Genomic DNA, 15,348 nt, shown 5'->3' with positions numbered 1-15,348 from the left:
ATTAGCTGTCAGCATTTTCCCATTACAGTTAAAACTCAACAGTGATGTTTAATAGCTTAATAGATTTTTTGCTGGGCTTGATGCTGATAATCATTTGATCAGTGAGCTGGAAGCAAGTCTAAAATGACAGTGCAGGTGATACAGAAAATGTTGTAGTGTTCCCTAATGGTGAGAGCAGACATGTAGGGCCATTTAAATTGCTTCTTAATGCAAGCTCATTTACACAAAGTGCCTATGAACATGAAGCATATAAATCAGAACAATATCAAGTCTACTGTGCACTATTTGGGAAGGAGCAACTTGGAAAGGATTTGGCCATGTTGTGGAAAAAAGTGTGATCTTGGCAGCAGCAGGACTTTGGCTACATAAAAATAGGATTAAAGAGTATGAAGAGAATGAAGATTTTAGTTCTGTTTTATAGGATTGTTGATACAGTTGTCACAAGACTCTGTATAGTCCTAATATCTAGAAAATCAAATAATAGTCATATTAAAACACTTGATTCAAGCAGAGACAGTCAAAACAAGGATCATTATCCAGACACTGAGAACAGAAGGGTTGGAAATAGACACAAGACTGTGACAGTGAAAATTATTAACCACTGGGACAAGCTCACAGGGACAGCAGCCAGTTCCTCATGCCTTTCAGTCCCAAGTGGATGCCCTTTTCCTAAGCCCCCCAGAATAAATGATTTGGAGTAGTTGGGTACGATGTAAATATTTACTCTGTACAGGACAGCAAACTGGATAAAATCAATAAGCCTTAATTCTGCCTACTGCAAGCTCTGAAACAATCCACAGAAGTCAAAGAGACCCTTTAAGTAGCATAAAACAAAATAAAATAAGGAGGTGGAAGAAGTTATTTTCCACACAACTGTTTTCACTTGTAGGAAAAGTAATTGTGAAACAAATAGTTTCAGGAGGTCTTGGATGGATCAGATGGGTTTATTGCTGCTTACATCTGTTTTATCAATCCTTTCCTTCTCCTTTTTCCTTACCTAGATTTTTTTTTGTTTGACCAGTTCAATAGCATTCTTAACTTACAGTATTTGATGAATTCTCATCTAAATTTTCCCAAAACTTCCTCTGCTCTATCACTTTTTCCTATGTTTTTGTACTCTGAACATCTTTCAGGTGTGTCTGTTTTCCATGAAGCAGCTTCCCAGGGACATGTTACCTTGTTATGGATGTAGTTTTATGATCCTAAAGAACTTTGAAGAGTAAAAATTACCAGGATTTTTTCCACTGTTTGTAGTGATTGTACAGAATCACTTACTGTCATCAAAGCTGCAGGAAAATCTTGCCTTTGAATGATTGAAGGAAGCTTCCCTTCCCTTTTCTTAATCATGAATGATGCATCCTGAAAAAAAATATACCCAAGCTTAGCTCTGGTTTTGGTGATCCACTATGGATCTGAAGGAGGCAAAGCAAGTTTTTCCTCTGTCCTGTTTTGTGTGAACATGGGAAGCTCCCATTTGAAGAGTTGCTTCCAAGGAGAACAGAAGAAGTGCAGCCAGCACATGCCTCACCCTTACCTGAGGGACAGCTGGGAATACAAACCAGCCATGGCAGCCTGCAAGGGCTGTGTGCATGAAATCTTTAGAGAAGTAAGGCTCCACAGCATACTGAGAGTGGAAAATACCCTCTGCTTTGTTTCGTGGCTTAAAATGAGTTCTCTTTTCTTTCTCCTGGAAATGTAACCTGTGGTGTAAGAGCAACATTACTCTTACGTGGGAGGGAGATTTCTCAGGAGTCTAACAATACCATCATCTCTGTCACCACCTCAGTTTCTTTCCAGATGCCAAATCCAAAACTCAGATCACAGCCCTTGATCACAGTGAGAACATCCATATTACAACCAAAATTGCATGTCAGATTCTTTAGCTTGCAAAGAAGAAAAAAAAAACCCTTCCAATGCAAGGTCTGCCTGCAAACAGAGAAACCAATGATTCCCCTTTCAATTCCTCTGTTGCCTTAACGTTTTGAGTCTAATTTTTACAGTGCAGAAGAGACCTAAAATGGAGTGCAAAAAAACAACATATGGAGAGTATTTATTTCTTGGGTGGGGAGCTGTGGCTGAAGAATAGGATTATATGAGTGTGTTGCCTGCATGGTGTTGTCACCACAGTCAGTGCAGCAGGAGGAGGCTCCCTAGGGTGGTGTTTGGGTGAAGGCAGCAGGGCCAGCGGGGAGAGGCGGCGGTGGGGCTCACAACCATTGTTCTGTAAGCGGCTGCGGGGCTGTCCAGGTGTCCTGATTTAAAGGCTGCTCCTTGAGACAGGAAATTGTATCTTGTTCTGAGGTTTACTGTAATAAAGTACATAGTCCTGGGGGAATGTGCTGCTGGGCCCATGAATCACTTTATGGGCTGGCTGTTCTGACCTCAGCCCTGTGATTTATTCACGCCATACCGCAGCAGGAATGGCAAAAATGTAAGCGGCACATGGTCTTCCCAGCCTCCCCCTTCCCAGCCAGATGGGCCTTGCACTGGGAGGCTGCCATAAATCCATACAGGCAGGTTTGCTCTGGGCTGCCAGCTCCACTTGTCTTGCCCACTCTGCCCTGTGTCTGCTGGGGAATCCTCTTGCTGCTCAGGTGTTTTCCTTTGTAGTTTTGTGGCCTTGTAGCTTCTTGCTTGAAAAGATGAAAAATCTCAGTGCAGTCGTGGTGCTCCTAGAGAATTAAGGCATCTTGAAGTGTGCAAGTTTTTGGTAATCCTCTTTTTCCTTTTAGCTAACAATAAACAACAAAAAGAAAGAGACCTGACTGTCTCAGAATGTTTTCAGCTCAGAATGTCCCTGTTTTACAGATGTTACCAGATGTGCTCTTTAGTAAATAGTAGCATTTGCATTTACAGAGGTAGTTAAATGAATGGGTTTTGGTCAAATCACAAGTGACAGGAGTGAAGAGTAGCTCCTGACTCTCAGCTCCACTAAGCCATGTTTCTATTCCAGTTGACACTGTTTGTTTAGATGTTTTGCATTTGGCAGTTGTTAGTTTTAAAATCTAGCACTTTTCTTTGGTGCTGGTCTCTCAGTTTTTGAAATACTTTTTCTACCTGAAGCATCCTGATATTTTCCTGTAAATTCATTAGTCTGTACTCTTCAGAAAATGCTCAGAATTTTTATTGATGTCCAAAATACTTATTTCTTATGGATAGTTTCAGAATTAGAAGTTGTCCACATCACACATGTTCACCCTGCCTTGCAGTTATTTTCTGCCCCTTTATTTTTTTACTTACTTTCTTTTTTCATAAAGTAGATAAAATTTAAACATCTGAAAATTCAGCAAGATTTTTTTTTGCAAGAAATTACCCATGCCATATATTTTAACAACTAAGTAGATACCAAATTATAATTCTTACCAATTGTACAACCAATTAAAGGTCAACTTTACCAAAATAAGCAAGATGTTACTTAGAAGAAGGTAGAGGAACTTTCATTTATCTATTGTATAAGCAGGTTTTCATGAGAGCCAGTTTCCTCTATTTCATAGCCTTGAAATTGGAGATTTATTACTTTTTCTAAGATGCTAAGAGTTACATCTATAAATTTATCAGTGATCATGTTTCTTCAATGAGGCAGTTTGGGCTGGATTTTTGTTTAAACTACAACATAAGCACAGCTTCAGATTTGTTCACTTGAAAAGGTGTTGGTTGTTTGAATATACTAAATTGAGGTTTTTCCAACTTCCTCACATGAATGACTTGCTCTCTCACTTTCTGTGTGTTCAAGGTTCATGTACCTTGTGTCTCATTACAAAACAGTAACAGCTTACTTTAGGATGGCTGAGCTTCTCTTTTTTCAATAAAACTCTTCAGATCTGTACATGAAAAAAGGCTTTGAATAGGAGTGTATCATTACTGTGCTTAGCAGGGATCTGATAAAGGGTTGTCAAAGGTCTGTTTGCATGGTTTAGATCAGGCTTAACAGTGCTTGTTCTGGAGCAGAGTACACATGCTCAGCCTCTTAAACTTTTTACTGCATGGAGCTCTGGTTTCTTCTCGTGAACAGGCACTGGATAGAGGTAAAAACAGAAAGGAAAGTGGTAGGATGCTCCCTAGTTACTGTAGAATGCCAGTTGCTTCAAGCATCTGGAAAGTTGTCTTCAGAACTCATCAGAAAATGCTGTAATGTCCATTCAAATAAATTTTCTGCACTCAGGGACTGCAAGTAGCTACACCTGCTTTCAGACCCGGATCTGAAAAAGGAAATTAAATGAGACCCTCTCAGGCCCCTTCTGCTGCAATTACAGAACTAAGGATATCCAAATTTTATCCATAGCCCCTGACACCTGCTCCATTTCTGTCCTCAACCCTTTCAACAACTCCTGCTTTCTTAGAAATACATTTTTTGGCACTCCTTAAGCAGCAGTCATTGGAGCTACCAGGAGCAGGAGGCAAAGTGATGCTTCAGTGTTTAATGAAACTGTTTCCAGCCTCTTTTTCCCCTGATGCTGCTATGCATGTTATCCAGACACTTGGCATTTCTTGTGCTCCTTTTTTAAATCCCTATCCTGGGCAGCAGCAGCAACCAGAGAAGACTGAAATACAGGTATAGTTAGGGTTAGCATGAAATAGAGATCAGCATTAGTGCTGTTGTTACTACCACCAAAGCCCAAATACATCCTTTGCAGAATTAATTTAAAAAGGACTGACCTTGAAAAAAAAATTTTTTAGAAATCAGACACAGTGATTCTGGAAGAGAAGCTTGAACAAATGTACAGAAGAGCCCTCAGAGAAGAAGGAGTAGGAGGTTAGGTGAGGCAAATCCAGGTTGGTAGGCAGATAGACAATAAATAATGAAAGCAATCCATAGCTCTGACAAGAAAATTTGTTGAAATGGTACATATGGAAGAATATTTTGATGTTTGTAAAAGAACAACTAAATGAAGTAGCTCTAGGCATCTGATATGTAACATGAAACTGGATGTCACAGGGATAACAGCAATTAGTGAGAAATAGAGTAATATTCAGAGCTGGAATGTGGTACAAGTTGTTCAGGAAAGCTAAAAATGGAAGAAATGGTGTTGTATATTAATTATACTGGAGGTTTTGAGGAAATAAAAAAGAGTATAAATTATAACATTTCTTTGAGTCAAATAATGTAAGGATCATAAAAGTTGCAGTAAGAGAGTAGATGGTATCCTGCTGTGGATTTAAGGTATAATGTTGTGTTAAATACAGGCAATAATGGAGAAATGTGTTTTTGTAGGATGTATCTATTTATTGGATACAAATCAGATAAACTGCCAGGCTTATAAACTTAATAATGACTACATCACCAAGTTGTAACAGTGTAAGACTTGAGGATTGTAGTAAGTGATGATGACACTAGAGAAGAAATCATCACCAAAACTGACTTCATCTGCAGTGATCACAAATGGATAAAACCTATATTAAAAGAAAAAAAAAACCTATGCTAGAAAAGTGAAGTTTCCAATTTTAAAGTAATAAACTGAGAATTTGAGACTACTAGGTAGCAAGTAAAATGGACAGAAGAACACAGGAGTTCATGTAGAGGAAGCAGGGCATTTATTTAAATCAGAAGTCTAAAACTTTAAGGTCTTTGCATCCCAAACAAAAGGGGGAAAGTTTAAGAAAGTTACAAAACTGTGTATCTGTATCCAAAACAGAATTGGCAGCAGCCTTAAAAATTGGTCAAGAGAAGGAGACATTTAGGAGAAACAGAAATTGTAGGAATAAAGTGAGAATTGTGAAAGCCCATGCTGAATGAGACTTCCCAAAAGAAATAAAAATAAATAATAAATAGTCTATACTAGAGCCAGTGCTACAAAAAGATCAGGTGAAGGAGTGAAACCACAATGCACCGAGAATAGGGATAATATGAATATGGTCCCAAAACTAAATGAATGCCTTTACCTAGTTTTCCAGTGAGCTGATAAGATATAGAGGAAGGCAGGTATGATCACCTGTCAGAATGTCAGCCATGGAGGTGAGACAGAAGTGAGAAGTGAGATAAGTTATACTCACCAGAAATAACATGGAAGTCATTTAGCATGGAGGTAGATGGTCTATCTGTTTGATTTGAGTATAAAGACTGGATAATTTTCTTTAAACAATGTGTTATAAATCATGACTAGAGTTTTTCACGTGATCAGAAGACACAGTAAGATTGCAGTATTGCTGTCAAAGTTTGACTGATAAAGCCGAAATTTCTTTCTACCATCCTTCAACCCGGACCAGATTCACAAAGACATCAAGACAATTGTTTTCACTGTAGTAATTGTGGTCGTTTGATATGTTATAATCAGTGTGAATTCCATGATTCATTTTCCATTCTTACGTTTTGGCAGTGCCGGCTGTGGCAGCGCAGGGTTTGACACTGTCACAGCGTCAGGAAGAGCTGCAGTTCCTCCAGGGATGAGGAACCTGCGGTCGGATCTGGGCTCCTCATGTTTATTCAGGGTTTTAACTGGCTCCTCAGGCTGCAGGGATACACAGCCAGTGCTGCTGACACCAGGGAGGGGCAGGAACCTGGAAATGGGAGGGCAGAACCTTCTCTTGCCACAGGAGCCAGTCCTGTGTCAGCTTAAGCTGATGGTGAAACCACATGCTAAGCTAAAGCTCAACCTGTACTTGACTGTGTCCCAGGAAAAGGAATTGGAGCTGCCTTTCTTATAAGGTCAGTTTTCAAAATCTGGTGGATGTATTTTGGTGGCCTCTGTTGCTTGGGTGAAAAATATGCCTTGAGTCTGTGCTGTCTGCACTGCTGTTAAACTGCAGATGAAGAAAGAACGCCCATTTCAGGATTTCCTTCTCAGAAAAGCCAGCTCTGGGGAGCTCGAGAGCCTTGTAAGTACTGCTGTCTCTCATCCAGATTCTGCACTGAAGGCTGCTAAAACAGGGAAGGTTGTCTTTAAAAAAATTCTACCCTTCATAGGGACAGATCTCCCATAACATCGAGTGCCAGGATTGAAAGTTCCTTCTAAAATGTGCCATCTTGGGGAACTTCCACTTTTCACAGGCACCTAAGTAAGGCTCATGGACTGTCAGTTTAGCAGCTGTGATGTGCAGCAGCCAGGTTTTAGCTGAAGTATTCATCAATAAAAATAGTTCAGGAAATGAGTAGTGTGTTTGAAAGTTCTCTGTGAAAGTGTTAGATTTCTTTCTAGATATGCTGGCAGATGCAGTCTAAGGCTGCAATTCTGAATGCTCAGAGCTGAGACATGAGCATGACTAGGAATTGCAAATTTTTACCTCTGGTGCCAAAGTGATAAAATTAAGATGGAAAGCTTAAGTACAAGAAGAGGCTAAAACATTGATGGAAAAGGTAATATAAAATATTTATAGGACTAATTGTGACTTTATCAAACATGTTGAGAGAAGAGACTTTTAAAAGCATTGCTTATCAACCCTACTAAGGAGTTCTGCAATTCTAGACAATTGGGATGTTAGAGGAAATATGTGTAGGAAAGTCTAAATATATTATCAGTATCTTTGTTAAGCAAGGGCAGTACAAGTGGTAATGCTTCCTAGCTCATTGAATTCACATTGATTATTATTATGCCATTCTTATAATGGAAGATTAAAGGGACATCACTTTTGTGACCAAACACCTGTATTCACAAGCAGGTAGTAATTTTATCTTGTTTTCCAGTTGTGGTCACAGTTATGCAATGACATTGAAGAGACCAGTGGAAAGGTGTACATTCAAAAAGCTTCAAGTCGCTGATGACAAAAAACCTCTTGTTTTCATCTTCATTTGTTTTGCTTGAATTCTCAATTTCTGTTTTGTAGCTGTAGGAGCACAGACCAGAGAATAGAAAGGTTGCTGATGTGCCAGCCAGGCCAGGCAAAGGTGATGTGCTGATTCAGGAAGCAAGTACTGGAATGGAAGGAGTGTGGTATTATCCCTTTTATCTGAAGGTTTAAGGCTGTACTTCGGAAATTAATTTGCAGCCTGAGGTTTGATTATTCCCAGCTGTAATGAAAAAAAGCAGGTAGTACCTATTGCCAAGTTAAATTTTTTTCCCACTCCCTTGCAGTAAGAGGTAGCTACTGTTTCTTTTGGATAGCAGTTTGCTCACTTTGGGATACTTCAAGCTGCATCTTAAATGCTGCAGAAATTACAGCCGGTGGAGAATTTGGCAGCTTGCATATTAAGTGAGTTACTAGTCTGTTAGCATCATTAAATGTCATTCACTGGTATAATTGCCTTTTTCAAGGTTACTTTTAAGAACCAAATCCTGATACCAGAGCTCTGCAAGGACTGTCTCCTTTCTATGAGGTCTGACTACAAGTCAGAGTTTCTTAATTTACTGAAGATGTTCTATAACGAGCAAAAAAGTAGGAAAGAATGTGGAGTTGAGAACTACTGTTGTAGTGGTAAACACAGTTTATGATGAAAAGGATGATGTTGGAGCCAGGGGTTCTGGCCCATTGAATCAATGTGTGTTGTGCTCCTAATTACTTTTTAAGAGTTTATTGAGTTTGACCCACCCAAACCCTGTCATTCTGCTAAATGCATGAAATTACTGAATGCCATGTCCCAGTGCTTTTATGTTCTAAGCTGTTGCCTGTCTGTCTAGCTCTCATAACACTACAGTACTGTATCCAAATCTGTCTGCCTGCGAGTTCTTTCTGTTGTTTTCACATCATGGGAGGGTTTTTAATTCATATGCAAATAATGCAGTTCTTAGTGTGATAGTGATTCACCAGGGTAATCTGACAGATGTCTCTGATAGGAAAGCATTAAAAGCTTTTAGCAGCATTTTCTGTAGGCTTCCAGTAAATGCAGTGGACAAAACTCAGACAACCAAAACAAGTCCCTTCTGAGTGACACCTCTGTCATTCTGTGGTGATTGATTCCCTTACCATGAGTAAACAGTCCACAAAACAAGAGAATCTTTCTTGTATACTAAAGGCACAACAGCCATAATTACAGTTCATCTTAATATGCCAGCTTGAAAATGCTGGCAGTTTAATCACCCCTCGTGGAAGTGCAACAGTCTCTGTTGAAGGAGCTGACTGGATTGCTTTGAGCTTCTGGCTACCTGAGGTTTTAAAATTTGTGTCAGACTTTTAAATACTTTAGTTTAGTGCCAGTCAGAAGGAAAACAAATTTGATCCTATAGCATAATTAGGAATTATCCCAGTTCCTCCATGACATTAAAATCAAAGCTGATGCTGGTATCGATATTGCTTTCATATTATCTCATACACACTTCAGAAATACTCCCGATAGGAAAAGATTTCATACTTTGAAATAAAATTTCATAGAACAATATATTTATATCATTTCTATATGGAATAAGTGTTCTCTCTGACATATGTAAACATATTCTTTTAATGAATATGTATAGTTTTCATGTTTTGAAGCATCATTAATTCAGTGCTGTTTACAGTCTGTTATTCTTTCTAATTATGCAGCTGATAAATATTCTAGTGCTATGACCCTGGGAACAGTACTGCAAAGCACAAAACTGCTTTTTAAAGTTCACCTCCTTGTGTTTTACCAAAAGTCTTCTCCTCTACTAGGAAAGTGCTGTGGAGGAATTACAAAAACTTCTGAAACCAAGTGCCACAGAAACCCATTTGAAGACAGTTTGATTCTATTATTTTAGTAGTTAGTAGTAGTGTAATAGTAGCCCCAATTAAGACATTTCTGTTCAAGAATTGAAGGAGACATGCATTTGCACACTGTTCTTTGTGTATGTTGTCAAATCTCTGTGCTCTACTAGTCTGTAACTATTCTGTAGTCATCTCTTTTAAAAAGGCAAGCCCATCTTTCTTCACATTATTTTTTGAAGACTGCAAACAGAGCAAATAATATTGATACTGATCTTGAGATTGTATCCATCATTGTCTCTTAAGAATTAAACCTACTGGTCTTGATAGCACTCTAGTCTGTATTGCTCTTGATCCACATTAAGTGAAAGGCTTCAGCATAAATAGAAGGAAAAAACTAATCTCACATTTTTTCCAATTTGGAGGAAAACTTGAAACTGTTTTCACTAGATTTTACTGCACCATTGCCATTTCAGGTTTCCTTTGGTAGTATTCAGTCTGTTACAGAGCCTGCTTACCTCTTGTGAGCCACTGTACAGCTCACTGCAGGCTGCAGAACCTGCTCCAGTGGAGAGATAAATAGGCAGTTTTCCCCTGCTGAGTTGATGTTGGCACAACTACACTAGTACCAGCATCTGAAATACCTGAATTAACTTCAGTCAGCATTCAGTGACTCTGGCCCTAGCCAGCATTTGAAAATATCAGCATCCTTGGGTTGTGCAGCATGTTTTGCCTGCTCATGAGAACATCTCAGGACCTCCAGTGTTGTGAACTGAGAAGCATTTTGCTGAAGAGGCCAAGCCTCCAGGACTGACTGCAGCACTGGTGGATAGGTTTGTTCATTGAGACAGCCCATTTTATCCTTCTTGACACATCACCTGTCTCACAGCACGTTCTAGTGGCCTTCCTGGGATAAAGCTCTCAGGAAAGGAAATAAGTCACTTTTGTCATTCTCTTCAGTCAGAAGCCTTGACTTTTGCTTGGCAGTGTGTCCTTTTAATGGTCTTGGAATCATTTGGCATTTGCAAGCTCTGCTGAACAATAGCTTTCCATACAGACACGTCCCTTCCAGCAGAGCTGACAATGACACCTGCACTTCTCCCACATGGAGCAGTTTATGTTTAGCTTGCTAAAGTAAAAAATGCAGCTACAATGCACTTAGCACAGGGCATTTTTCTTACTTTTGTTCAAACTTCACCTTGTTTCAGTTCCAGAAAACAGTCAGAAAGCCACAATGACTCTCACCCCACTTCTTGACCAGCACCTTCACCTCACAGCATAGCATTGAAGTTTTGGCCAGTAGGAAGTTCTTTTCTAAGACATGGTGGCAAAGATTTTTCAGCAGAAGAAAAGTGATGGACTGCTATCCATATCTCATTTTCCTTTCCTTGGGGTTTTCATTTAAGAAGCAGAGATGGGCAACAAAGGATTTGATTGCAGAAGGTATATGGCTTACATGCTATTTGAGGCACCTCCAATTTCCATACCAGAGTAATGGCTCCATAGATAGAGTTACGGAGATATTCTTGGCTCTGGTCCTGAATCATCAGCGAGGATTGTGGGCTTACTATTAAAAGAATAAGTGTTTCTTTATAATCAAAACAGATTACTCTAAAGAAAGTGAAAATGACCAGAGCTCCAAGCCAGCCTGTCTTTCCCAGGATACCGATAGCTGGAAAAAAAAGCAGAGGTCATGGATCATGTTCTGTCACTTCACCCTATTGGTATTTTTCATGTTTCAGGCAGACATCCAAAACTGGATAGTTTTCCATAAAGCAAAAGCAGCAGAAACAAAACGGCAATAATAACACGCCCATTATCCATCGTTCCCACACCTACAATCTTGGGACACTACATCTGGGAATCTGATGTCCACCTTTTCCTTTCTTTTACTGTTTGCCTCCATTAAGTCACCAGAATATTTGTATTTCTTCATAAATGTATTTAGAATACTTTATCCTGAAGTACCTAAAAAAATTTGCTTTAACTTAAGGTAATATATTTTGAAAGGCAAACAATAATGTTTTTCTAGATGTGATCTAGGGAGAATCCAAGTACACCCTACACTGGATCTATGAGATTTTTTGATATGCTGGTAGTTCATTTAAAGCAAGCTGACTCTCTTGGACTGTACAAGAAACACCTGTGTAAACCCAGAGAGAAATTCCACACACAGAAAGTCCGTTGTGTAAGTCCACTGTCCAGTCACATGGTGAACAGTTTTGTCTGTGGAAACACACCTTTTCCTCTTGAAATACATGATTTTCTCACATTTTTGAGACAATTGGGATCCTGATAATAAACTTCTTGATATTGAGTGCTGCAGCAAAACTTTAAGTGCATTTGCAACTTTATTTTTAGATGAAATGTGGGTAAGAAATGTGTAGTATTCAGTATGTCTTTCATCATCACTCATGCATGATGCCATACATTTAGGACCTCATTTTATTCCTTCTTTGCAAGGTGATGAGAGGTGAGAAAAGCCAATACTACTGGGCAATAAGGCCAAGGTTTTCTTTGAAATCCTGTTCATATCACCAGCTAAAGATGTGAATTAAAGCCGAAAGACAAAAGGTTGTTTTCCCTAACATAATCAGTCCTCTGGCTTCCTTTGAGAACTGCTGTTTTACAGTTAGGATGATTATCTTCATCTCCTTTCTTCCCAGTATGTATAAAATGTTTCTGAATTCTATTTCTAAGAGTTTCCTGCTACAGGGAAAGAGTATGGGAAAATGTTCAACCGAAGTAATAATGAATAGTTATTAAAAACGGAGAAGGTGAGTGCAGAAGAAGACATAATGTGTTTTTCTTACCCTGTAAGCTGCAATTTGGTATCAGCACAGTTGTTAAAGGGGAGATGTGTGGGTCTTGACTTCCTATTCCATCAACAGACATGTAGCCCTGAGAAAAATATTTATTACTGCTTTTCAGAGTTGCACACTGGTACAGCATTTATGGTATATTCAAATATTTGTAGAGAAGTCCTCTAAGTTTTGCAGGATAATAATGTAATTTGTTTGGATTGTTTCCAGACAAGAAGCCCTTCTTGCTGCCATTAGTGAAAAAGATGCCAATATTGCTCTGCTAGAGCTTTCATCCTCTAAGAAGAAGACTCAGGATGAAGTGGCTGCACTGAAACGAGAGAAAGACCGACTTGTGCAACAGCTCAAGCAGCAGGTGGGTACAGGAGGGCTAGGAAAAATCCAGTTAATAATCTGATATGGGATTATTACCATGATTTATGGAACTAATATTGTATAATCCTGTCATATGTTAGGACAGAAATTGCATAAATAGCAATTTCAAAGGAGCTGCTGGACTCAGCACTGAGGGAGTTTTCTTTATGTCACTGCCTGAGTAGTAAATCTGTGACAGGATGTATAGGAAGTTGTGAATGAAGAGGGCATTGGTTATTGTCCTCTACAGGCACAATTGGTCAGAGATTCAGGGAAAAGCAGTGATACTTCTCTTGGGGGGTTGTATTTGCCTTGCTGGGGAAGAAGCCTAATTGGAAGGAACTTCTCCTAACTGTGGAGCTCAAATATGAATGTTACACCCCACAGTCTCTCCTGGGATTTGTGATTGCCACAGGAGCACCATGTGCCAGCTTCTAGAATAGACTCTGGGAGGTCTTGTGCTTGTGAGGAGATTGGTCCCTTCCTATTTCTGGCCTCTCCCGTTTCTAAGATCTTTCTGTGTTGGCATAACAATTAGAAAAATGTGTTTCTGTTCAAGCATTTAATATTATGTTCCAGTACTGAATGCAATGTGAAAAGTACATTGCCAGTAAAACACAGAGGAAGCAAAAGGCATCCCTGGCAATAAGAGATTTAGGATCTGAAAAAATCTGTGTAGATTTTTCACTTCAGCACTTCTGGTGGGTTTTCCTGAGTTATTCCCTTGCCACATTCCTCATAATAGCACATACGCTGCTGCCAATCCAGTATCAGCTTCTTCATTGCCACTATTTCCATCTTGATAAAGTTTTATGTGCAACATTTCATCTGTCAACCAGATGATTTCTGTTGCTGTCAGAGAACATAAGACAAAAACAGGGCATTGTGATAAGGGATTTCTGTGCTTCTTCCTTAGCAAACACAAGAAGGTTGTTGGCCATGTTGTTTAAGATAATTATTTATGGTTTAATTGAAGAACAGTACTTTTAGGGGTTTCATGTAGCAGCTTCAGAATGAGCAAGAAGTATAGGTTACAGTCTTGTAATATTTACTTTTGAGCAACAGTTGTAATTACTGTCACTGGTCAGCCAGGTGGTCTGCTAAAACAGGAATCAGAAGTGGTCACAGCAATATCAACTACTTGCTTTGTTCGTGTAATTGTTGATGCAGCAGCCATAATTTATGGTACCACTCATTCCAAGAGAAATGAACATTTCTTAGTTCATGTTGTCTTAAGCTGAAATTCAGGTGCTTTCATGCCTTTCCCAGTTTCCTTCTGATTATCTTTTGTGAGTAGCTGGAGCAATCTGTAGTATTTTGTGGTGAGCTTTTTCTGCTGAAAATTTGTGTATATTTAATTAACATATTAACATTGTGTTTATCTGTAATGACTTAGGTTTCAGGTAAATAATTTTTTTAAATGTTGTCATTCCTATTGTTATCTTTCAGTGCTGGTAAGTCTTAACAATATCATAAACTCTTCCTAAAGAGACATTTCCTTTAAGGATGCCTGTTCTAAGTAGTTTTCTGTGTATGTGTGGGTTACTTAATTTCCCAAATAAACGAAAGTTGCAAAGGAGATTAATTTGAAATTGTTCCTGGTACGTAATGATAACAATCATGATCTTAGGTGGGAGTGATAGTCCTTTTTCAAATAATTCATTGGGCTGTTGAAATGCCTTTGAAGATTTTATTCTGGTTCCAAAACTGCCATCAGCTATAAAGACTTGTCACTGTTTAAGATTGTTTAAGATTTTAATCTTAAAATAATGAAGAAAGCAGAAAGTAATCTCCTCAACACATCTGTGCTATGAATAGGAGAAATAAAAGTTTTATGTGTAGTATAAATTCACAGGTATTCTCCAGTACATCCACAATCCCCAAGGCAGAATAAATGTTTACATATAAACAATCTAAACTATATTTAAAACATACCTGAGAAATATTTATGTGACCAAACAGAGATTTGGCACATCCTCCCTAGAATTCTGTCTTGTGTTTAAAGGATGTGTCATCTTGTATCCGTTTTTTTTTGTGTGCAGCTTTCAACACATTGATAGAAGAACTCATTGCTTATTATAGGAGAGTATTACTCATCACCTCTATGAGCTGCAGAGAATCTAAAATTCCATTATTTTTTTTCAGTGCCAGTAGTTTTGTTATGTACTTTTTCTGAATAAATTCAAATCACACCAACTTTGACAGCCCCAGAAATAGGAGATGGGTCAGAAGAGATGACTGTGAGATTTTACAGGATCTTCATTACTGATGTAGTCAAGGGGAATCTCATTTTTCTATGTGCTTTGCAAATATTCTATGTACTTGGCCCTTGCACTCCTCTTCAGTTGTTCCAGGTCACCAGCCTCATATTTTCCAACAAAAAAGATTATGCTCCTTCCTTAATTTAAGCCTTCTCTACATGGACCCTTTTCTGCATCTTGAGAGCAAGGGTCCATCTGTTTGCCAGCTCCACAGAACCATGTCCATGTCACCTTTCAGGAACTCTCTAAAAGTTTAGCTGTAATTCTTAAATTTACAGTAGAAATTGTGAATGAAAACTGTTTCAGACTTGAAGATGTATTAAACACAGCTGTTCAAGGAAGCCAAGTGATACCACAAATTAAGATCTTCTGGAAGACTTTGA

The 15,348-nt window shown here is 38.8% G+C and overlaps 1 protein-coding gene across 10 annotated transcripts in view; it reads left to right on the top strand.

The window, feature by feature from the left end:
• ERC1 (ELKS/RAB6-interacting/CAST family member 1) overlaps window positions 1-15,348 on the top strand; it is a 275,197-nt gene that overhangs the window by 207,327 nt on the left and 52,522 nt on the right. For all 10 annotated transcript variants that reach the window (XM_088164633.1, XM_014869999.2, XM_088164632.1 and 7 more), the window contains one exon: window positions 12,561-12,705. In XM_088164633.1, the coding sequence (XP_088020759.1) occupies window positions 12,561-12,705 (145 nt within the window). The remainder of the gene's footprint in view (window positions 1-12,560; window positions 12,706-15,348) is intronic.

Source organism: Sturnus vulgaris, chromosome 5, assembly GCF_052056855.1.
Source record: "Sturnus vulgaris isolate bStuVul1 chromosome 5, bStuVul1.hap1, whole genome shotgun sequence".
NCBI lineage: Eukaryota > Metazoa > Chordata > Aves > Passeriformes > Sturnidae > Sturnus > Sturnus vulgaris.
The sequence above is the reverse complement of the archived record's forward strand: the minus strand, read 5'-3'. Positions and strand labels throughout refer to the sequence as shown.